This window comes from Tigriopus californicus, chromosome 3 (genome assembly GCF_007210705.1).
Source record: "Tigriopus californicus strain San Diego chromosome 3, Tcal_SD_v2.1, whole genome shotgun sequence".
Taxonomy (NCBI): domain Eukaryota; kingdom Metazoa; phylum Arthropoda; class Copepoda; order Harpacticoida; family Harpacticidae; genus Tigriopus; species Tigriopus californicus.
This window is the reverse complement of record NC_081442.1, coordinates 401,857-424,820: the sequence shown is the minus strand read 5'-3', so window position 1 is coordinate 424,820 and position 22,964 is coordinate 401,857. Positions and strand designations below refer to the sequence as shown.

The following is a 22,964-nucleotide window of genomic DNA, read 5'->3' as shown; positions in this document are numbered from 1 at the left end:
ATTTTATCTTGACTGTGTGTATGGGCTACATTATGCTCATTTAAGATAAACATTCAAGTGCCGATTTTTGGCATTTGTACGTACTTGATTGCCTTAATTTAATATCATTCGCCAATCGCTTTTCTAACATTTTAGGGGCATTCACTTTTTAGACTGACATGCTCTCTTGGTCTTGACAAAGAAATCTTGTGTATTGTTTTTGCATTAACCTTGGCCATTTTCAAATATATCAGCTTCTTAGTTTACTTGCACTTTATCGATGAAATGCCTTAAGTGCAATTTATGTATAAATTGAGTATTCTATGAACGGCATATGCATGCAGTGACCCGAACGACAATATTTTCAAAGCCAGCCCCTAACTCCCAAACTTACTTGCGCCACTCTGGTGGGATCCTCTTTCAAAGGGCAAACCAAGGGCCCGCCCCCATCCCCCCGGCAAGCGTCTTTTCCGGCCTCCCCTCCCGCGCAGACGAAAGATGAGTGGAGACGAAACCGCATGGGCAAACGACTATTGTGCCTAAAACTCCATTCACAATGGGTGTGATTCATCATGGGGAGATCAATCTCTTTCAGAATCACCTGGTAGGAGCCGGCTTTCCCTAAAGAAGATTGATAGAAATAGCAATATGTTTCCAAGGTTATACTGTAAAGGGGGGCTTAAATTGGAGCAGTGGACACGGCTAGAGCTAGAGTACTCACACTTTTTGTCAATACTCTTTGGAGGTAGCTTTAATTTACCTAATGGAAGCAAGTGGCAGTGGACAGTAAATTGAGAAAAAACTTCTTATGCACATTGGGAACAAGAAAGCAATTTAGAAAGTTAAAAATCATATCAAGACTTGGGATCTACTATCAATTATGGACGGCGTGATCTTAAAAAGACAACAAAAAAGTGTGATAAATAGTTTTTCGTGATCTGCAACTTAGCATCAATAGGAATCCATGTAAAGCCAAACTGTATATGTTGTGTTCTTGCGACCAGAAATAGATAAGTCATCATCATCATTATTATTATCATGGTTTCAAAATTCCTCTGATTGAAAATATCAGGGTCCTTTTAAATCAGATAAAAATCAATAAATCCACAAACAAATCGTCATACTTGTCTTTTTTACACCATGTAATAGTATGTCGACCATTTTTTGCTACTAAAAGGGGCTGAAATATCCTCAACTAAAATCGGCCCAGATTCGACAACGTCGTATCGTACTGTAAAAGGAGTCCTTGGAGCCTTGTAAGATTTGTAAGCAACAAATAAACAAACGAGCGCTATTGTAATATAAATATGTAGTTATTATTGTCTTGGCAAAAACAGGGCATGAAAAGTTTACAATCCTTAAAACAGCATGTGAAAATGTGAGCAATAGTGTCCTAAAGCATTGCAAAGAGATCACCTCCATTTTCAATGCATCAAGATGTTAAAAACGATACAACTAAACTTACCGATTAAAAAAAAACGGCTTGCAGGACTTAAAGATGCCATTGTAATTGCAAAAAAGTAAAATTAACGACATAATAATGATTTTTTTGAGTTTTTTTTCAATTTACATTTTTAAATGGTTTGATACGCCACATTCATCAAAAATTGTGAAAGGAATAATTCTTTTTACGGATACATACAACGATGTAAAATGCTTCATTAGCGCTCAGAGATGATCCAACAACACGTGCTGCCATTGTTGGCCATGGCAACCCCAATTCAAATGGCATTTAACAATGTCCTTTTGCACCTCAAACTGCATATTATAAATCATGTTATCTGTTAATTACTTAGAGTGCCAGGGTATTGATATTCCAAAGTGCTGGTCCGCGGCACTTATATTACATAAATATATGCGATAACATATGAGTAGAAATTGGAATTGGATCGTTTAGATAGGAGTGCCTGGTGATCTTCTAGTAATATGTATGCACAGTATATGTGGCGGTGTGTGAGAGAAGTTGCCTTCACTAAGTCACGGACTTCTAGAAATATGGACTGCGAACGACGTCCCGGCAAATCGGCTTGCACTTGGTCGTAGCCACTCTGAGCCACTTTTCGAATTAAAGGAATAAAATAAGAAACGCAGATCTCTTCAATTAATGGTAGGTCAATTTTATATCATTTACATGCAAAGTCGATCGCTTCAAAGTTTTGTTGTCAAAAGCTTATGTAGCTGACCAAGAGCAGGCCGAAAATTCAAATTTTATGTAGTGTTTACTACATAACTTTGAACATATCTCCTGAGTTCCCTAAGCATAGGTTTGGGCTCAAACTTGGCTGAGTTCATCTATTCAACAAGATCTTGTGGTCGTATAAAGTACTTATTTGGAATAAGATGAGCGGTTTAGGAGATAGGATATTTTTTCTTCCGTTTGTAGTCTATATCTTTAGAAGTCCGTGACTAAGTCTATAATATCTTATGAATATACTGTGACATCATCAGACAGTTGTTATTGAAAGAAGTCAAGTATAAATTTTCTATGTCATTTGAAACACTTGATCGATGTTTAAAATGGTTTGTCTTGTCTGTCAATTTTACTTATAAGCTGCCCTGTGTCAGTTACCTCATAAATGTAATTGATTAAAATTACGAATACATGAGTTTGAAGTTTGATTGATTACAAATACATTTATTATATACATGGGTAATTAATTATCAATACTTGATTTTCAAACTTGTTCAATAACGAACACTTTTCAATTCTAATTTAATTCCCTTCAATTAAATTTCAATCACATTTTCTTTTCCTCTTGAACAAAAATCTGTAAGTCACTTGCGAATGTTTTAAGGACCTCCTTTTGACTTTTTCTTGTCACATGCTCGTTTGTTTTTTATGTTGTCGTTTTCTTTGAACAAACATGGATCAAAAACAGGCCTTCATGAACTTACCGAATTTGTCCTTGCCCCAGCCAGTGACCCAGCAACGTTCATCATCGTAGTTGTCTCCTGGGTTGGGCAAACACACGGTGTCCACGTGCTTGGCCAACTCAAAGTCCTCGTCCACAAACAAAAGCGAATAATCTTGGGCCAACGATCTGGGATTGAACTCCGGATGAGAGACGATGGTGGTCACCAAACGATCTTGGTGAGCTTGAGGCTCATTCTGAGTTTGCGTGTCCCATTCACCACAGCGAACCTTGGCGCGTCCCTCGGTCAATCTGGGTTTGGCAATGGATAATCAATAAGTGGCACACTGACTGGTTATCCTTCAATTCGAGACAAATGGCCTTACTTTTTGGAACAATGAGCCGCGGTCAGAACGACTCCTGGTGCAATTAGAGACCCTCCACACTCGTACATGTTGATTTTCGATCCTCCGATGTCTTTGATGCTGAGGATTGCGCACATGTGAGGCCATTCTCCAAACTGGGATTCACCTTCACTGTACCCCGAAATACGGACCCCTAGACCGTATTCATTGTGACGACCGCATTTTGGCACATAGGGCCGTGGAGCTGTTGTTGTGGTAGTTGTCGTTGTGGTCGTAGTGGTCGTAGTGGTCGTGGTCGTTGTTGTTGTGGTGGTGGTGGTTGAAGTCGTAGTGTCAATAAGCGGCTCTGGATATTGTCTGATTGTGGTGGTAGTAGTAGTAGTAGTAGTAGTTGTTGTTATTGTTGTTGTAGAGGTGGTGGTTGTTGAAGTAGTGGTCGGAGGATTGGGCGGAATCCAGTTGGGATCTTTGCAACATACATCCAAGGATTGGGGACATTTCTTGTCTGACGCATCTAAAGTCACCAAAGGCTCTTCATCGTCGCCGATCCCACCAAAGCGAATATCGATGAGGCCCGCTCCATCAGTCAAGATTGTGCCATCGATATCACATTGGTAGTAGGGTACACATTCGTATCCGTGAGATTGTGTATAAAAGTCACAAGTCTCCTTGAGCGTATCGTCTTTGATCACTTTGATCTTTTTCACCTTCTCATCATAGGGAGCGTCACTTTGGAGCGGCTCTTCCTTATATACGGTGGGCTTTTGGTCGCCACCGCAAATGTTGACGGATGGAACTAAAAGCAGCTCGGAAGTGAGAGACTCCACGTCCTTGGTGTACGTCGTGGTCTGGGAAGCTTGGGATTGACCGCCATAGCTTCCAAATCGTTCTGATGAGAAGATGTTGGAACCTTGGGCACTCCTAGCGCCAGGGCATAAGACCAGAAGACCTAATATGATACAACTCATGAGCTTGACCGAAGTCATATTTAGCAACTGCTAACTCCTCCTCAGACAAGGCTTGTTTTCATAAAAGAGACTTGGATGTACGGTACAGCAGCAACTGCTAACTCCTCCTCAGACAAGGCTTGTTTTCATAAAAGAGACTTGGCATTGAAATCCGGTTCTTTGCCAATCTGGGTTTACCCCAATGTCTCTCTCCATCTCTAGTAAGACGACAGCAATATTTTTCTCGGTGGTGACCTCATTTAATGAGCGCTCCGGGTTTCCTAAATTTTCTATTTGAAAGCCTACACAAATCATCGTATTTCAAGGGAGCAGAGTGCACTCACTCACGCACTCACTCACTGCATTCTAGTGTAGCGTGCACGTGTATTGTGGGTTTGGGCAGAAGTGAAAATCGGACATTTCGGTAATGAAGCGAGGAAGTCAGACATTTGATCCGCACTTTTCCCTCTCTTGTGCCTTCTCTCCAATGAGGTTGAAATGTGATCCCACACCCTCGGTCTCAAAGCCGTCGTCATCGTTTCTGGCCTGATTTGAATCCGCAATGATTTCTTTCCCAATCTTAACACATCATTATCATCATCAATGAAAGGCTCAAATTTCTCTTCAAGTGATGATGCTGATGAGTAATGTTATGTTGGTGGGTGGGGAATTTTGATTGACATTTCGACAACTTTGGAGGGCTGGCTTGCCAAAGTTTTTAGAGTGGTTAGTGATGATCAAATGGTTATATACTGATATGGGAAAGGGATAACTACAAGGGTGGAGCACATACAGTACGAGGGCAAAGAAATCACGCATTCAAATGTCCTGTCATTTTTTTGTGTGTCTCCGAGTCTTACTTTAAAGACATTTTGAATTTTGTGTTTGTAGATTTTCTTTCTTGTTTTCCAGTACATGGTCAAAACTTCAAGTAGAAGATGTTGCTATTGCTTTGTCTACCTGGCACACTACGGGTAAGGCATAAACCATCCTATAAATTTAGGTTCTTTGTGAAGAAGTAAATGTAGCCCTTTGCACTTTTACTCTTTCGTCGTCTTGTCCATGATTCCATTTTAAAAAAAGGTAAAAAAAGAACAACAAATATTGGCGTATTATGTACTTTCGTTTGCATTTTTTGCCCCTTTTAGCAATGATTAGAGGCTCTTTTATTTCAATTTGTTTCGATGAAACAATATCATTTTGGCTCATAAATGGTCCAACCAATCGGCTAAATCCTAGTCCTGATGGTGTGACCTCTCAGTTTCTTATGAGATGCACACTAGTTCTTGCTCCGATTTTCTCGAACTTGATGCGTAGCATTTTGGATCAGGGCAGGTTTTCATCTTCACTAAAGTTGACTCACGTTGTTTCAATTTTTAAAGGGAAGATAAGTCGCTCCCCAATAACTAAAGGCCGATTTCTCTCACTTCGTATATAGCGAAGGTGAATGAGAAGATCATGAAGTCTAAACTTGTTGAATATCTTGAGGTCAATGAAGTCCTTCCTCCTAGCCAGCATGGGTTCCGAGCACATTTTAGCACGGTTATCCAACTGATTGAACATATAGAGCAGGTCATTGAGGGACTGAATAGACGCGAGTCAGTAGACGTTGTCTATCTTAATTTTGGCAAGGCTATTGATAAAGTTGATCATGACCTTTTGTTGAATAGACTTCATGACATTGGGATCCAAGGCAAAGTTCTCAATCGGATAAGAAGCTTCAATCATTACAAGAAGCAAGTTGTTAAGGTTAAAGTGTCGATTAGTGACATACATGATGTCAAGTCAGGTGTTCCCCAGTGCGCCATCTTAGGGTCCCTCCTGTTTATGATATTCATTGCCCCGCTTGAAAAAGCTTAGTATTACTGCCAGTCTTTCTTCTTATGCTGACGATACAAAGTTAGTTTCTGGTAGGAATGGCCAAGATTCCACTAGCCTTACAAAGGACCTAGAAAGAATCTACTCTTGGGTAACTGAGAGTAATATGGCCCTGAACGGAATGAAATTGCGGTCAATGACTTTCTTCGGGTCAACTCCTTTGTATACTCCACTCGTAGATATTGGAGGTAAAGATATTGAGCACGTCTCATCAATGAATGATTTAGGCCTAGTTCTCCAAAATAATGGAAAGTTTGATGAGCATATCCAGTTGAATGTGGGTAAAGCCCTTGAAATATGTGTTTGGATATATCGCACGTTTAAGTCCAAAGATAGCATCACGATGCTAACTCTGTACAAGTCGATTGTTCAGCCACATCTTGAATATCCTTCACCCAGTTGGGCTCCAATGTGTTCAGCAGGTTTGCAAAAGGTCGAGCAAGTCCAAAGATGTTTCACTAGGAACATCACAGGATTGAGAGAGCTCTGATATTGGGAGAAGCTAAAAAAGTTGGGACTGTACAGTGTTCAGAGAAGGTACGAAAGGTATCTGATACTGTACGTCTTTATAGGCATTCATGAGCTTTGTCACATCCCAAGATGTACGGTCATTTCTTGTGACCGTAGAGGCTTAATATACGTTTTGAGAGCACCTTCAAGCCCTCGAGAATGCAGGCTAGTTCGAACAATGAAGTCCACATCTTTTCTTTCTCGGGCTCCTTCATTGTTTAATTTGCTTCCCTCTAATACTCGTAGGGAATACGTAGGCCTGGTTGATCCGGTAGCATCTTTCAAGTCAGACTTGGACCAATTTTTAGATAGCATTCCAGATCAACCCTACATTCAAGGACTAGCTCGGTCTGCCAATTTAAATTCGTTGGTGGACCAATTATCATATAAATATTGAAAGGTAATAAGTAGAGGAATTATAACCTTTCATTTTAATAGTACTGGGGATTACATTCCCTGCAGCGGTTACAAAACCACGTGAAAAAACAGAAGCAAAAAAATGAAATGATTATTACAAGAGTTAAATCCTCTAACAACGCAAATTCATAGCAACAAAAAATATCGTCAAAAAAAGGGTTTGTTTCTTGTGCTCCCTAATCGTTCAATTAGGTGATAATTCCAAGTTTCCCAACAAGGTGCGAAATATTCTTCAGAAATTCAAGGAAGCGATTTATTGCCAAAATTCCTATTCATTTAATAAGAAAAATTGTGGCTTTTGGTTTTATGGTTGCAAAATTAATCTGTAATTCACTGTTGGAATAGGCCAATTTAGGGCCCTTATATAGAGCACTGGGCCAATTACCTGACCAAAGCATATAATTAATTACAGTTATTTACTTACAGTTTCTTGTTTGAAGTTAAAACCAGTCAGGCTTCAAAACGGATACGGCATAATATTACGTTAGTTCCTGGGCTTAATTCTTCCTTCTGTTCAACAGTTTCTCTGACTCAAACTAAAATCCGATCTGATCATCTGAAGGTGTGTATTGTTGAAAAAAGCCACCGATCGAGCCATTTTTTTTTTACCTTTTCCGGCATCTTGGTTATTTTTCAGTGCGTCTACGACTCTGTTTTCTGTTCTTGCATGTTGTTCTTTAGTGGGGAAACCTAAGCTCGTTTCCTTTTCCAACCATGAAAGGCGACCCGTGGAGAAGGCGAGACCGTTCCCTGGAGGCCAGACCTTGCACTGGGCTGATTGGGCCATGAGGAGAGAGAGAAATTTGACGCTTTTCCATCTCTTTGATCAAGGGAATAATGACTCAAGTGTAAAATGAGCTTCAGTTTCTAAACCCTACGGCAATGGAGCCAGAGAGCACCGAGTTGAGGACAATCATTCATTGGGAATACCGATGCATATACGTGTCGATGTAAGTGTAAATACGTTCTTTTCAGCCCTCTTTGGAGACAGTATCCGCGAGCATTGGTGAGCGTGAGAGAAATAGTCGCCCAAGTTTTAGAGGCTCTCCCAGAAGGCTTATGTAATGGCGGCGGGAGGGAAAAATTCCCCGAGCTCAGATTCGATTTCATCACAGTTCTGGAAACTTGATCCTGTTCTGACAGGCATTCGTGTGTTCTCTAGGTGAGCTTTTATATGCCTTTACAAATAGAAAATTGACTCCCATTCACTATAAGGAGAGTGATAGTTGGTTAACGAACGATCTTACCAACGAACGAATGAACAAACGCGCCAAAAAATGCCTTGCGCTTACTTTGGACGCGGAGTGTGGCAAGCAAATCAATTTTGCACACAAGATAAGTTCTTGGCCTATTAATTCATTCTTGCGTGTCAGTACTTGTCACTTGTGGGCTGACATACTGGGCATTGCCTAAGTTGAAATATTCTGCATTTCCAAACAAGCTCTCATCCCACATCTTGGTCAAATGTTGAGCTGACAGAGGAAATCTACAAAGGGATGATTTAGAAAAACTCTTCACTTTTTGTGATTTGATATTTAAATGTGTCATAGCATCAACTTGTAATTCGTTGTGGACAGCAATGGCAGCCCTGTTCAGTTGCTTGGCCTCTTTCATTTTGAGAGAAGGAATCCAATTTCTGCTCTCCTCAGAACTCATCCAGCCGCGTCAGATCAGATTTCAACGTTTCAAACTTAACGATGCTCATGAAATAAACACCCCGTTGTGACTCGGGGAAAAAATGGATGGCAACACACTGTAATATTTCTGACGCACATTTTCCATCTTCCTTTTCCTTCACACATTGAGATGCTGAAGCTACTGATAGAACATTTCCTGGGAGCTTTTGGCCACCCTGTTCAACCTAATTAGTTTATATAAATACTGGGGGCAAACCCATTGGGAACCATGAGAAAACATGTTCAGTGCGATGGGCTTTGAAAAACGAAAGGATGAATTTCAGACACTCGATCCCTGCACTCCGCACTTAGTCGCCGTTGTTCTAGTAGTAACATATTTACCGCATTAGGCTTCGTCCTCGTTGTCCGTCGAGGAATACTTTGCATCTCAAACTTGGCGCGCAGTACACACCGATAATATGCATGAGGAGAAGAAGAAAAAGCAGACAAAGTGGACTCTGTTCCAAGGACCATCCTAGACCCCCACGAAATGCTCACCCACACTTGGCCTTCAATGTCACCATGAGAAAACACAAGACGTCTTGAAAATGAGACACTTGATACCTTGTCAAAACATAACTTAAGCCTTCTGCAAAATTAACACTCCATTGAGACAGTTCTGCTTGAGCATGGGCATGGCTCGTTTTACCGGGACGAATAATTTGTCCCAATTTTCTAGAAATTAATGGCGATGATGGAGAGGAACAAACTTGTTTCGGAGACTTGATCGACATTGAGGCTAGGCGTATTAAGCCCTTTTTTTCAAAACGTTGAAACCGATTTGGATTGGTTCCACGTTTCCGATTTCGGGTGCAGTGTCAATTTAACCTCTTCAAGTTCCAAGGGCAAGCGAGAATCGACGAAATTTGGTTTTAACGTGGGGGAAACCATGGAAGAGACTCGTTCCAAGCACGTAGACCCTCGTGTTCACCGTTTATTCATAGGCCAGTTTCGTCTCCACATGTTGGTGGGTGCCTTTGTGCGTGTTGACATCTTGGCTTGATAAATGCACAAAGAGGAATCCCAGGACCATCTTGAATTACATGTGCTTCCATGTAATATGGCCATGCCTGATACTCGTAGTTCCCCAGTCAGTGTGCCCGTCTCTCGGCGGTTCGCCCAACCCATTCTTTAATTTCAAAAAACCGACTCTGATTTCAATCTCATCATTGCCATAAATCCAAGCCGTTGCTGCTGGCTCCACCACTAGTCCACTACTTCACAACTGTTGGGTGGGTGACGGATCAGGGATGACGAAACAAGCTGGACTGGGATCACTGTCAGCTAGGGCAGATACTGAGCCTTGTGGGATACAGAGTTCATTTAGACCCTTCTTAGGTTAGGGTTTATGTTAGATTTCCGATGGATTAAGCTTCCTGAAAGTAGAAATTCTGGCCACAAACTGTCTTTGTTCTCTGTCTTTTTGTCTGTTTCTTTTCTTTTCTTACTATTTGATTTCCGCAAACCATCACATGGTACAAGCATAATTAAATTGTGTTCAGAGTGGCAAAGAACCGCAGACAAAGTATTCAAAGCCAAGTGATAAAAAAGCTAAAGACATCAAACTCGTTGAACATTTTGTTTTAAGGACATCTCACTTTATCCTATCCTCTAGTTTATTAGCTCTGTTTATTAACAAACAAAGCCAAAAGCGGGCTTCAATGAGCAACCTATACTTAAATGATTTCTTATCCAGCCTTTGAGAAGTCTGTCAAGGAAAGAATCACATTCTAAGTGCTACTGGCTTCAAGCCACCGCCTCATCCATCGCCGGACTCAATGATCTCCAATGGCGGATCGCGAGAAGAGGCCAAATGCAAGCAGGATGGGATTGGGTTTCTTCTCCCCATTCGGCGGGTCGTCCGCCGCCTTCCCACTCCCAACCGAATACGTCCGTGAGTCAGTCAGTCAGTCAGTCAGTCAGTCAGTCAGTCAGTCAGTCAATTCAAGTGAGCTGCTTGCCATCCAACGCCGGACTCAATGATCTCCAATGGCGGATCGCGAGAAGAGGCCAAATGCAAGCAGGATGGGATTGGGTTTCTTCTCCCCATTCGGCGGGTCGTCCGCCGCCTTCCCACTCCCAACCGAATACGTCCGTCAGTCAGTCAGTCAGTCAGTCAGTCAGTCAGTCAGTCAGTCAGTCAATTCAAGTGAGCTGCTTGCCATCCAACAACAACAGCAACAACTAACAGAACCCCATGTGTAAGAAAGGCACGGCTCGGAGCTGGCTCATTCCTCCTCCTCTTTCCGCCGCCCTTTGTTCAAATGGGCATTGGATTTCCTTGCGAATGGAGACTCACTCGGCCGGGGCTTGTAAATCTAGAAGAGCCATACTTCATTTGATAGCCACATCTCCTAACTGGCCTCTAAAGAGCACCAGGGAAAAGAAGCAAATTCCAAGGTTTCCAAGGAATGCATGTCGTGATGCAGTCCTCGGAAATCGGGATCCTTCGGCGGCTGCCGCCACTAAAAAAGTCCAAGAGCGTGTAAACAGACGAGTAGTTGACGGTGCTTGAACGAGGTCTCCTTCTGTCCAACCATCATCGAGTTGGAGGGACTCGAATGTCACCTCATTATCAAGCCGTGGCTCTCAACTTTCCACTCATGAAGAATACGGCGGGTTTGGCCAGCCAAATTCTTGCCTCTCTTCCCCCAAATACACTGTGTATATACCCGATACTCGGATACGATTACAAGGACTACAATAGGCGAACAAATGAGGAAATAATCTCCCCAATCCGCACTCTTCCCAACACATTTTCATGCCTCCTCGGGTCGGTCACTCCCGCACCTCAGCACATACGGTATAATACGCGAAGGTTTTTTTTGGTATGTGTGTTTGTGATTTTCAGGACGTGGTTTAGATTTCGCGTCCCACCAAAGAGAGAGGCGAAAAGGAAGGCGACCATGGTACAGTTCTTACCAAAGCGGGTGAACTCGTAACAGGACATTATTTCATCATGATCGTCGATCTCAGTCGGGTCCGGCCTATAACTTTGAGAGATCAGTCGTCATGTGATCCTGGTCTCCGGGTAATCTGAGTCCACATCAAAGATCAGGCAATACGTTCGTTCGTTTTGTGCGTTCTCTCGCTCGCACCCAAAAGCTAGCTAGCGCCCCAATTCGTTTTTTTTCTTCTGTTCGATGATGCCTTGCTCTCGAGTTCGGGACGATTGTCATCGCCTGGAAAATACGATCTCACCGTTCGTGCCTTGTTCCTTGTATTAGAAGTCCACCAAACGGGGGTCAGAACTACTACATAAGCGTTTCTTGAGGTTTCATTTTTAGAGCTGAAGCTGAGAATTTTACTAACCTCGAGATTGGCTTCATTGGGAGCAGGCTATTCTGATATTCTGGTAGTATCTGCTTAGGCTTGCAACAACAAAATATGAGACCAGAGTAAAATAAAAATAGCTCTATAAATTTATGCAAAAAATGAATGGCCAACACGGCAACATGGTTTGATTGGCATTTTTTTTGGCAAAGGTGCCAGTCGTAGAAGAGTTATTAAAAGCTAAAGGTTTGTGATGGGGAGAGTCTATTGTAGATTTGCTTGGAGAAGGTAGGTGTAACTGACATAGTTAAAAATCTTGACGATTTCCATCAAACCACGATATTGTTCATATGGAAGGCGGTTCTGGAAGACCATCACCTTCATCTTGATGGTTTTGACTTGAAGGCTGTTCGGTTTTTTTGGCAATATCTTCGGAGTGCATTGTTGCTTCCTCCAATTAAAAAGCACCTTTACCAAAACATTTGAGTCTTAAGTAGATGTTAGTCAGCAGGACATGGATTGAACCCGGAATTCTTCATAGTTCAGTTTACAAGTAAAAGCCACGTTCGGGTCACCATCTGGAATCCATTGGAGAAATCCATAAAACATTGGTACATTCGCCTCTTCTTGCAGGTAAGGCGGGGTCTTCCGAAACCGAATTGAAACTTCGGATTTATGTAATTGAATCCATATTGGTCTTTTCACTTATTTTCAAGATCCCTTGCCGACTGTTTTGAAAACTTGGTAACCATTGCCTTTCTGATTGACCTAAGCCCAGGGTGGGCAATTTTGAGAATTAGCGTGACTTTTGGACACCAAGTGGACAAAAGTGTCCAAAAGTGTCCAAAAGTGGACAAAAGTGGACAAAAGTGGACAAAAGTGGACAAAAGTGGGCAGAATGTGTCCAAAATTAAGTACAATTGTGCAAAAGGGGATTGACAAGCAAACACTTTTAAACCCTAAATCATGTTATTTCTTTACCAATCTAGATGTGAACCAGCAAATAGAATCAGTAATCAATAAAATCTAAGCTTTCTTCAAACACATAAATATGAAGTAACAACTAGCTTTTTCACTAACGTTTTTAATTTCCAAGATATACACTTAACGAAATTCGTTATCTTGATACAACCAGCTTTATAAAGTCAAAACAAATATCTTTAATATATTTTGAATGTAATAAGTCAAAGCCACACTATAATCAGGGCATTGGTGGCTGGGTAATTTTAACAAAGATAAGAAAATAATTTAAAAAAGCTTAGGAGCTGAATATCAAATATCCAATAATACTTCTCATATTTTGTAACATACATAACATATTTATAAGGAGTGCATGAATTACACTTTTATGATACATCTAAAAACTAAGATATATGTTTCTTTAAGAAACATTGGGAATCTCATTTCCTGACATCAAGCGCATCTTTAAAAGTTAAAAATATGCCTAACAATGTCTCAATTAACTTACTTATGGAAGCAAAACCATAAGTATAGGAAAATATGTCATTATTAGATTTTAGCAATTCGTAAGAAATTCAATTTTTAATATTAGTACTTTTTAAGAAGAAATCCCAAATGACTGATGATTTTAAGTAAAACATTTTTGCAAAAAGTTAATAATGTTGAATAAATGAAGCCAGATAACCAGAATATAATGTTTAGCTATTTCAGGTTTTGAACTTGCAACAGCTGCATTCTACTAGAGGGAGACTTTGTTCCCTGCTTGCTTTCTAATCTAACATAAGAAAAAAAGAGTTAAGAACCTGTCTTTCAAATACCTTTTTTGGGTATGTTAGAGGTATATGGCAAAGGTTTTAAAGACTTATCTTGCTGTTGGAACCATCAATGAGCAATTTTTGAAGTAGAGGATAGGTTTCATATAGAATATTCTTTATATTTGTAGTTTTAAAGGTTCGTATTTTTGGACACTTTTGGACACTTTTGTCCACTTTTGTCCACTTTTGTCCACCCTTATTTTTGGACACTTTTGGACACTTTTGGACACTTTTGGACAGGGGTGGACAAAAGTGTCCAAAAATGAAATGCCCACCCTGCCTAAGCCTCGTCAAGGTCATGTGAACCATTTTTGGTCAATGCATGATTTCAAGTTTTGTTAACCGATAGATACTATGTACATATGCACTTGTTTTATCAAATACGTTCAAATCCACTTAAGAACTAGATTAGTGACATTGAAGCATCAGCTTTTCGTGCACCATTCGGACCTTTAGGCAAGCGTCGGTACCACCAAACACACTTGCCTGCCAATGCCAGTGTTGCAATATTGACGTGTCAAGCTGGTTTTAACGAAGCTGACCTTTCCTCATATAGCAATGTGAAACAAGGGTCAGCTTCTCAAAGACGTGTTTGAAGCCCCAAACTTGCATCACTCATCCCTGACCCTGGTACCAGCAAACAAACGAACCTGCCAGAGCTTTCCTAAACGTTCCCGTATTAGTCCTTTTCATTGAGCGGAGGAAGCGCCCTCTACATCGTCTAGGTGCGGACAATCAAACGTAGAAACGAGAGAATACGCTCTAAGTTGACATATTTTATCAAGAGATTATTACATGAACAATTTATTGCCCAAGTACTATGATACAATGAATAAACCACCAACTCTTCTCAAATTCGTTTCAAATTCGCTATGGGTAAAATTTCGAACACTTGTGACATGTAAGTAATCATTTGATGGTAGGTTGTTTACTGTATGATTGATAACGCGTCAACACTTTGGAAATCATCATTTCCAACAAAATATGACTAGGAAAAGAACAGTTTCACAAGTGTTTGGTGACTAACTTTCAAAGCATCACTTTTTCTAAACTTACCATTAGGTTTTGTTGAACAATTTAATGGTAAAAGATGATAATGAAAAGTCGCTGGTATGCTACAAGCACACAATATTTTATTAAATATACAATATTTTATTATATACACTGTTCATCCTTATTTGAATGTCATAAGTGTTTGTAGTTATACTCGTTTAGGATTTGAAAGGTCTCTCAGCAGGGTTGATAATGTATTTAAGGTGTTAAAATTGATCAGCACTCAATTGTTCAGCGAAAAATATCTTGTTAAAGTCAGGCTTCTTTGAGCGTATTCTTGTCGTCCTCCGTTTGTTTGACCGCAACGAGAGGAAGGAGAGGAGAAAGAAAAGGACTGTGCAGCGTTACTTCTCCCATCATGCAAGGTTGGCATTACTTTAGATAGACTGGTAGCATTTTGTCAAAATTTGATTACAACTAACGATTGAGTTAGTCCAGATTCGGTCCCATTGTGGTGAGACCAGAATGAAGTTCATTGTCATGGTGAGCTTGCGGCAATAGAAGAATCGGGGGACAAGCACTTCATTGAGGAAGCTTGTATTATCACAGGGAACAAGATGGTTCTGTTCGCGAGCAATGCCAAATGGCGGTTGTTTTTGGAGAGATCCCAAAGACACGGTTTGGATATTTATCCCATGATCACCCAACGTTACTAAACCATGAAGGGTAAAAAAACATCCAGTTTTTGCATCCAGTTTGAAGTGTTCCACTATTGCTAGACCAATAGTTTCACATTTTTGACCCAGTTGTAGACTCAGAAAGCATTGGTCTGCTTTGATTTCAAATGAACGTCTGTGTCAAAAGTTCTGAGCATTTAAAACTCAGACCAGTGGCTAGTTTTTTAAACGCTCGTACCTCTCAATTAAGTCTTGGACGTCATCCAGAATGAGCATCCGCACACCACTTTGGCGATTGTATTTTCATGCCGGTTAACGTCCAAGCCCCTAACGTCGAGGTAAGAGCTTTAAAAAATCCAGGCATTTAGGAGGGGCACAAATTGAATGAGCTAGCGCAACTTTGGTAGGATCTTACCAACGTGGTGCTAAGCCAGTCATTTTGTGCCCATGTCGTTCTGAGTTTCAAGAGCGAGTTGCTTTTGACACAGACGTTTGATTGGGGTCAAATTTGGTGAACGCCTTCCGAGTCAACTAAAGCCTAAATTGACTGAAGGAAAATGCATTCGGTTCATTTCGATAAAAGTTATCTTTCCCCCACTTTACTGTCTCTGGCTAGAAGTATGGCGACGTCATCCTTGGTAGATTGTAATGCTGGCGAATTTGATTTCATCTCAGTACAGGACAGAAAAAACTAAGAGTCACTTTTTGCCACAAATCTTTAACTCTCCATATCTTGAATATGCTCGGCCTCTCAATATTTTGCATACTTTTGCGGACCTACTTGCCCCCATTGGAAATGGGATCCCAGTACTTCAAAATAAAAATAACCGATGCATATTATTTATCTTTATATACATATGATATTTGATCACCCAACGATTTAGAGTTGACGGATCAGACTAGTCCTTGAAATAGGGTTGAACTGGAATGCTTCTAAAAACTGTTTAAGTTTGACTTGAAATATGTTACCGGATCAATAAGGCCTACGTATTCTCTACGAATATCAAACGGAAGTACATTAAACGATGAAGGAGCCCGAGAAAGAAATTTCATTGTGCTCTCAAAACGCACCTTAAGCTCCTGAAAACGTACAAAACGACATCTTTCGTACCTTCTTTGAATACTATACAGTCCCAAATAGGTGCTAGATTTATTTTTTCATGCGTCTGAATCTTCGAATTAGATAAGCTGAATTGCCGTTAATACAAGAACGCCCATCTTTCACACGGCAAGCCTGAATGATATGCCTTATCATTCAAATGAAAATGAATGCTATTATTGGGCGAGAAGAGAGAAACTGCCTATGGCGCTGAAGGTCAAATGGTTGATGGCCAAACGGAGATTTTGTTTTTCTGGTGAACTGGATGGAGCTTGAAAGGAAGAGCGAGAGAAAAATGAAAGAGAGTGAGAGCGGGAGTTTAAAATGCGGTGTGGAGTTCGAATTGCACGTTTGACGAAAATACTCTCAAGTTACTTTAAGCGCTTCAAAGCAACATGATCAGTCCCTTGATGGCCGAACACCATCAGAAAACGAGCTGCCTGCTCAACTCGTACTTGAACATTGTCACCCACCCAACAACCCAACAACCCAACATCCGTCTTCGGCAGCCCTCCAACCAACACATAAGGTACTGGTTGGTACGCACATAAATTTTAGGTGGACATTAGACATTGGCATAGGACTCCACCAGAGGTTTGTTTCTTATCTCCTTGAAATCCAATCGTTGTGGATGACTTTGAATTCAGGTAGACAAGATTAGAGCCACTGCATAACGTGGTCCGTCTTCGTTCGTCATTTACTTAGTGTCCCTCCTTCATTTCTGTGATGGAAGAGTCGGAGGAAAAAGTAGCCCCCCCCCTCCCCCACGCTAGTGCTGCTTCCATGCTTCTATATCCTGCTCCTCCTGCTCCTCCTCCTTGAGTCTCGTTGTCGTCCCTTAGGATATCCCATATCAGTACATGTGATATCTTAGTTCAAACTAATGGGACATCAGAAACCAGGAATATTGTTTCAACGGCCTGCCTGGCCGACAAGTAAAGACTGACATGTAATACGACATCCTCGGATGAACAAGACCCGTCTTTGGCACCCGAAGGCGCCGTTCATACAACATCATCTATCCCTCCATCCGTCCGTGCTTCCATCGCGGTATGGACTGAGGACCTCGGTGGGACGGACTTTAGTGGGGAAGGCGACCACCAGAATGAGGTTCCGCCCGCTCCCTCCTTCTTCCATTGACGCCGAAGGCTTCGTAAATGTACACATAGTGTACTTACGTACACTACGACTTGTACTGTTTGTAGGAGAGGGAAAGATCGAGCGGGAGAGTTCTCGTTCTCGCCATCGTCTCGACTTCCAACACGACCAGACAAGTGATAACCATTTCATAAAAAGGCTGTACACAGTTGATTAAGAGAAGAATAGGGAACGGATTCAAATCTTGGCTGTCTTGGGTTCTTGTTCTCATGAGGCTCCCTCCTTCTTCCATTGACGCCGAAGGCTTCGTAAATGTACACATAGTGTACTTACGTACACTACGACTTGTACTGTTTGTAGGAGACGGAAAGATCGAGCGGGAGAGTTCTCGTTCTCGCCATCGTCTCGACTTCCAACACGACCAGACAAGTGATGACCATTTCATAAAAAGGCTGTACACAGTTGATTAAGAGAAGAATAGGGAACGGATTCAAATCTTGGCTGTCTTGGGTTCTTGTTCTCATGAGGCTACTTACTTCCTCTACAAGTGAAGGGGTGACCTTACTCATTGTTCTTTATAGAAGGGCTTGGGAATCTGCCTTTAGGTCAAAAGACTCGCGGGATTCGAATTTCTCTTAGGACTCGTTTCTAGCATTTGACACATATCCCACATTCTTATGCTTATTGTTTCTGCGTCTTCGTTGGATCTTAAAGTCTCAACCTTGGCATTTAAAAGCAGCATTGGGCATATTCTTAGCGTCTAGAACGGTTTTCCGGGACTGTTGCCATGTGTTAGGGCAGATGAAATGCCAACGTTGTCTGGTCGTTTAGCTCTTCGGGGCCAAAAGAATTTGGCATTGGGCGTGAAAGGCGCGACACTCTTTTTCCCCCCCGGTGAATCTTGACGATCAGTCGAAATTCTTCAGTTGCGAATGCGAATTCAATCAGTGAACAGACCCGTAGTGGTGGATGCGCGGATCTATCGGCAGATTCATTTTTCATGGACAGAATTTGACTATGAAAGCCATCTTAAAGTGGAAAGGGTTGAAGCAGAATCAAGAGCAACATGAAGACCCACGATCCAAATTAGACACCCATTCTCCACCCTCTTGCTCATCCGCTTCAAGCTTGTCTTCGAGGAAAAGCCAAAGTCGAGAGGTATCTCCATGTCAAGATGACAAACCCCGAGTTTCTGTACAAGATCTTGGATCCACTAGTGATGAATTGAGAGAAATCATCCCACCTACCGTGATCAACGAGGCCAACGAAATCGGTGCGTACTAAAGTTGATTGCCAAAATCCCCATAATCTCAGAGTCAGGGGGGTTTCATTGGGGTTGTGGTTTCGTAAAAATGGACGTTTAGATTGCAAGCCAACCGTACATTCAGGGGGAACAGATATCAGTTTTGTCGTTGCAAGTAATATTATTATTATAATTGTTAAAAACTATGCATGTCTTGAGATATCGCCATGCATTCTTAAAGCTCTATCTGCATAGATGATTGGTATCTTGCCAGAATGCCATGCCAATGCCAAATGGCCGCTGGTCGGGAGTCGGGAGTCGAATTGAACAGACAACTCGTCATTGTTTGAGGATAGAACCTGAGTCCTCGAAATATGATACGGGCTCTTTGGATCGGATTTCCTTGTTCCACACTCGGAATTCCGTCCTCCATAGGAGCGTTCCGGCAAAGCAAAATCTGTCCCATGACCCAAGGCTTTTAAAGAGAATGTGCCACACAGTACTAGAATTGACGTAATATATATTTTTGTGTTCACGAAGGAAGGGGAATGCGCAGTGCTTTGTGGGATCGATTAGTGTGGATGAGACGCGTTTATGTAATGGGTGTTCTCATATCACAAGGAGTCGTTGTTCTAAGACGATCATCTTTCCTTGGCATACAAACATGAGACCTCTTAAAATACCCGGACAACGAACCGACGTTCTAAATACGTGCACCCGTATTAGTCAAGTCCATGATGGGTCGAAGGGTCTCAAGGGACGATAGGCATAGACAGTCAAGTGTGGTCAAGTGCATTGACTCATGTCTTTGCCCATCGTGATCTGGAGTTCCAATGCCAGAAGGACATTGCGGAGACAGTCTGTTATTGTTTCCTTGTGGGGCCATCATTGGATTTTCGCCATTTTCTCATTCGCCTCCAAAGCAGATCGTTTTTTTTTTTGTGTGTGTATTTCCTGCTAGAGTACGCACCAGAGGAAAGAGGTGTTCCTTTACAAGCGTTATGGCAAAACTGGTGTCAAATTTGATCCCCTTTTATGTCACTTTCGGAGCTCGCTGCCAACTTTAGTGTTTAAAATGCAGTCTCAGCGAGCGAGGCGTTGAGCCAATCCAAAGTGGAACGGTTCAATTTGCCCCGTTCATCCTATCGAACGTGTCTCGGTTTCTTGAACTTTCTCATCTCCTCCCACAATTCTGCTCATTTGCCTTCAAGGTAGCGAAGGTTCTTCTTTGGAATTGGGATTGAATGCCGCCTCGTTATGTGTGTTTGTAGATGAGGAAATGGGTTCGAATTCGAGCTCTGGCGAGTTGGAAACCCACTTGGGCGATGAGCACGACCAAGCTTTGGAAGAAGATCAATTGGTGGACGTGGAAGGAGAAATTGGAAGCCAACCCACGGATTTGAGCCAAAATCACCAGAATCGTGACCAATCAGACGAGGAAATAGGTAAGAGGGAGCTATTGTTTAGTGCTGGTCCTACTCATATCACCTTACCGTGAGTGTGTATATGTACGTAGAGTATTGGAGAAGTATGGAGGTATTAAATGAAAGTGAAGAGAGGTTGGGACAAAAGTGGATGAGATCCAGAGAGTTGGGGCCGAGTGGGAATGCTTAAATCCTCTAAATCAGGAATTTTTCCTCGAAAAGAACTCTGAGAGAGGCCTTGATGATGCGCACTGATTCGCAACTCCGGAGAGATAACGAAAAGAAGTTCCCATGCAGGACAACCCACACGAAAAAGGAATAAAGGAATTATCACGGACCGCTCTTCTGCAGACCGTTCGCCGAGATAATTATGCCGATCAGAATATGAATTGATGAGAACGATTGTTGTCAAAGTTTAAATGCCTTATGTTCTTCCTTTGTCGTTAATATGTTTCGCAAATGAAATGGTGTGCAGCGCAAAAAGGGCTTGATAAGACCCTTTTTGTCAATAATGATGTTATCTAATTCAACCTCAAAAATGACCCCATATTAAATGAAAAAAAATGAGGACGTTATGACAGTTTGACACAAACCATTTATTTGTGATTGTCCTTTCATTGCAGAAGATTCTAGAAGTCAAAGTTGTGATTGGTGTCGGAACAAGCTCAATTCGAACCAATTCACAATGAGGAGTGAAGTGGACCAGAAAGTTAGATCGTTTTGCACGGAGCGCTGCTTTTCGCAATATCGCCGCGCTGCTTTCAAGAAGAGCAAGGTCTGTGATTGGTGCCGAAAATCGCCTTTGGCAGCTGAATCCGGTGGGATGAGGACTATCTCCATGGTAGAAAAGAATAACCAACTCAATTTTTGCGAGTAAGATGGTTTGCAGTAAGCCATATTTTTTTTTATTTTTAGTAGTCTGTACACCCGAATTTCCCCACATTTCAGTGAGCAATGCCTTGGTCAGTACAAGATGAACATGTTTTGCCAAGAAGCTCGAGCTCAATTGGCACTTTTACCAGAAGCGCTCAAAAAGATCATGAGTGGCCAATCGAATGCCGTGGCCACCAAATCGGCCGAATTATGGTTGGCCCACCAACACGCTCAGATCACGGAGCAACTGAGAAACGAGGACAAGAACAAAAACGAGGCCTTGGCCTTAAACTTGAACCTGAAGAGCGAAGCAGCAACGACCAAGCAATCGAACTCCTCGGAGACTAGTAAGACTCAAAAGCGAAGTGCAAGTCCCTCGTTTGAACTCAACACTGACCGCATTCACCCGCGGAAAAAGCCAATGGTCAAGGTAGATCAGACTCGTTGTAATCGACCTAAATCTACTTATATCTACTTACTGAGCTTATGGCTATTTCAGGTAAAATCCGAACACTTCTTAAAGCAAAAGAGCGGTTCTATAGATGGAAGGCCTATTTCCAGCTCAAATGGATTGAGAGATCATCGGCAAAGCCGAAGACGAATGCATAGTCCAGTCCTGGCACCCCGTACCAAAAGTCCCACCGGCGTAGCCACAAGAATCCGAAAGCCGGCTACCAATCACACAACAAGTCTTAAAGCCCAGTCTCAGCAGTCCTCACCAACGGTAGGGAGTGTGCCGCCCCCACCACCCTTGATGGCCCACCCACCCAGACCTGGTCTGGATATACGGTCCAATATGTTTCCCATGGGTGCCTTGGGCAGCGTGCTTCCGCCTCCGCCTTTGGCCTCTGGTCCTCAGCTGCAAAATGGCCCCAGACCCCCGTTGCCAGCCCAAATGTCGTCCCTTCTTCCACCACCCACCCTGATGTTACCTTTGCCCTGTATTATACCCTTTCCCATCCCGATTCCAATCCCAATTCCGATTCCATTTCCCAGTCAAGCGGGTTGTTGGGGACCCTCATCCATTTCACCCAATAGCCCGACCAGGGTGGCGAAAACCGCTCGATCTGATCAACATGAGGTGAAAGTGAAGTGTGAGGTGAAGGAAGAAGAACCGGACCCGAGACCCACCAGTGCTCCAATAAATAGGAGTCTACCTGAGACCAGTGAACCAATGGATACCACAACCGAGCTCAGACGCGCCCGCCGACGAGCTTTGTTGATGGATATCCCGTCAACCAACAAATCCGTGCAGAAACACTGAGGAAATGTCAGTCGCCAAAGCCAGTCCCAGTTTCGAGCACGCACTTTATCAACGTGTCGAAACTAACCAGAGCCTGTTGAAAACTTTAATTGTAGATAAATATCATTTGATTTTCAAGTCCAACAATGATTTAACTCAAGTTGACGTTTGAATTCAGGAATGGATAAACTTTCCCGGATGCAAATTACATAGAGATGCAACTGGTAATGTGCCAATCATAATGTCTTGAAAAGGTTTGTTTTTGAGAAATTGTGGCGGTTGCCCCTTTGCCATGGTCAAAAACGTTCGGGTCATTTTAAGGGAGACGCATTCCTATATTATCGTTTTGGTCAGGAGAGACGTTAATGTTCGAGAGCATGGCGTACTTCATATTGTTTTTGTCAGAAGTCTATGACTATTAATTAGATGGGACATTTTTGCGATAATGGGTCTTGACCACTCCTAATGCTAACACCAAACAAAACAGATATGAGGGCAATTATCCTAAATCAAACAGAGCAAGTAGGAGTGGGCATTGTTAACCATAACGTTAACGCTCTTATCTTCAATCAATAACTTCTAAAGTTACCTGTTTAACCTGTGCCGTTAATGGTTGACGAAAAAACTTGTCTTTATCAACAA

General features: G+C 42.0%; 2 protein-coding genes and 1 long non-coding RNA gene across 5 annotated transcripts in view; 2 read left to right on the top strand and 1 right to left on the bottom strand.

Annotated features, from left to right (window-relative positions):
- The window catches only part of LOC131877956 (serine proteinase stubble-like), a 5,689-nt gene extending 1,471 nt beyond the window's left edge, over window positions 1–4,218 (bottom strand). The window contains exons 1-3 of the mRNA XM_059223813.1: window positions 3,218–4,218; window positions 2,875–3,143; window positions 374–600 (exon numbers count right to left, since the gene is read on the bottom strand). Coding sequence (XP_059079796.1) covers window positions 374–600; window positions 2,875–3,143; window positions 3,218–4,182 — 1,461 coding nt within the window. The 5' untranslated portion in view covers window positions 4,183–4,218. The remainder of the gene's footprint in view (window positions 1–373; window positions 601–2,874; window positions 3,144–3,217) is intronic.
- LOC131877960 (uncharacterized) overlaps window positions 1–7,423 on the top strand; it is a 7,725-nt gene extending 302 nt beyond the window's left edge. The window contains exons 2-3 of the long non-coding RNA XR_009372932.1: window positions 5,056–5,117; window positions 7,375–7,423. This is a non-coding gene — a long non-coding RNA (uncharacterized LOC131877960). The remainder of the gene's footprint in view (window positions 1–5,055; window positions 5,118–7,374) is intronic.
- Window positions 7,424–10,585: 3,162 nt separating this feature from the next.
- Window positions 10,586–22,460, top strand: LOC131877955 (sine oculis-binding protein homolog A-like). Of its 3 annotated transcripts, none has more exons than XM_059223812.1 (5): window positions 10,586–10,719; window positions 20,054–20,227; window positions 20,830–21,079; window positions 21,155–21,509; window positions 21,579–22,460. In XM_059223812.1, the coding sequence occupies exons 1-5, from the start codon at window positions 10,614–10,616 to the stop codon at window positions 22,341–22,343; spliced, it is 1,650 nt and encodes a 549-aa protein (XP_059079795.1). In that variant the 5' UTR covers window positions 10,586–10,613; the 3' UTR covers window positions 22,344–22,460. The 3 variants fall into 3 exon arrangements, with proteins under 3 accessions (XP_059079795.1, XP_059079794.1, XP_059079793.1); XM_059223811.1 differs by lacking the exon at window positions 10,586–10,719 and adding an exon at window positions 18,451–18,812 and having other exon boundaries at window positions 20,833–21,079; XM_059223810.1 differs by lacking the exon at window positions 10,586–10,719 and adding an exon at window positions 18,452–18,812.
- Window positions 22,461–22,964: the final 504 nt, after the last annotated feature.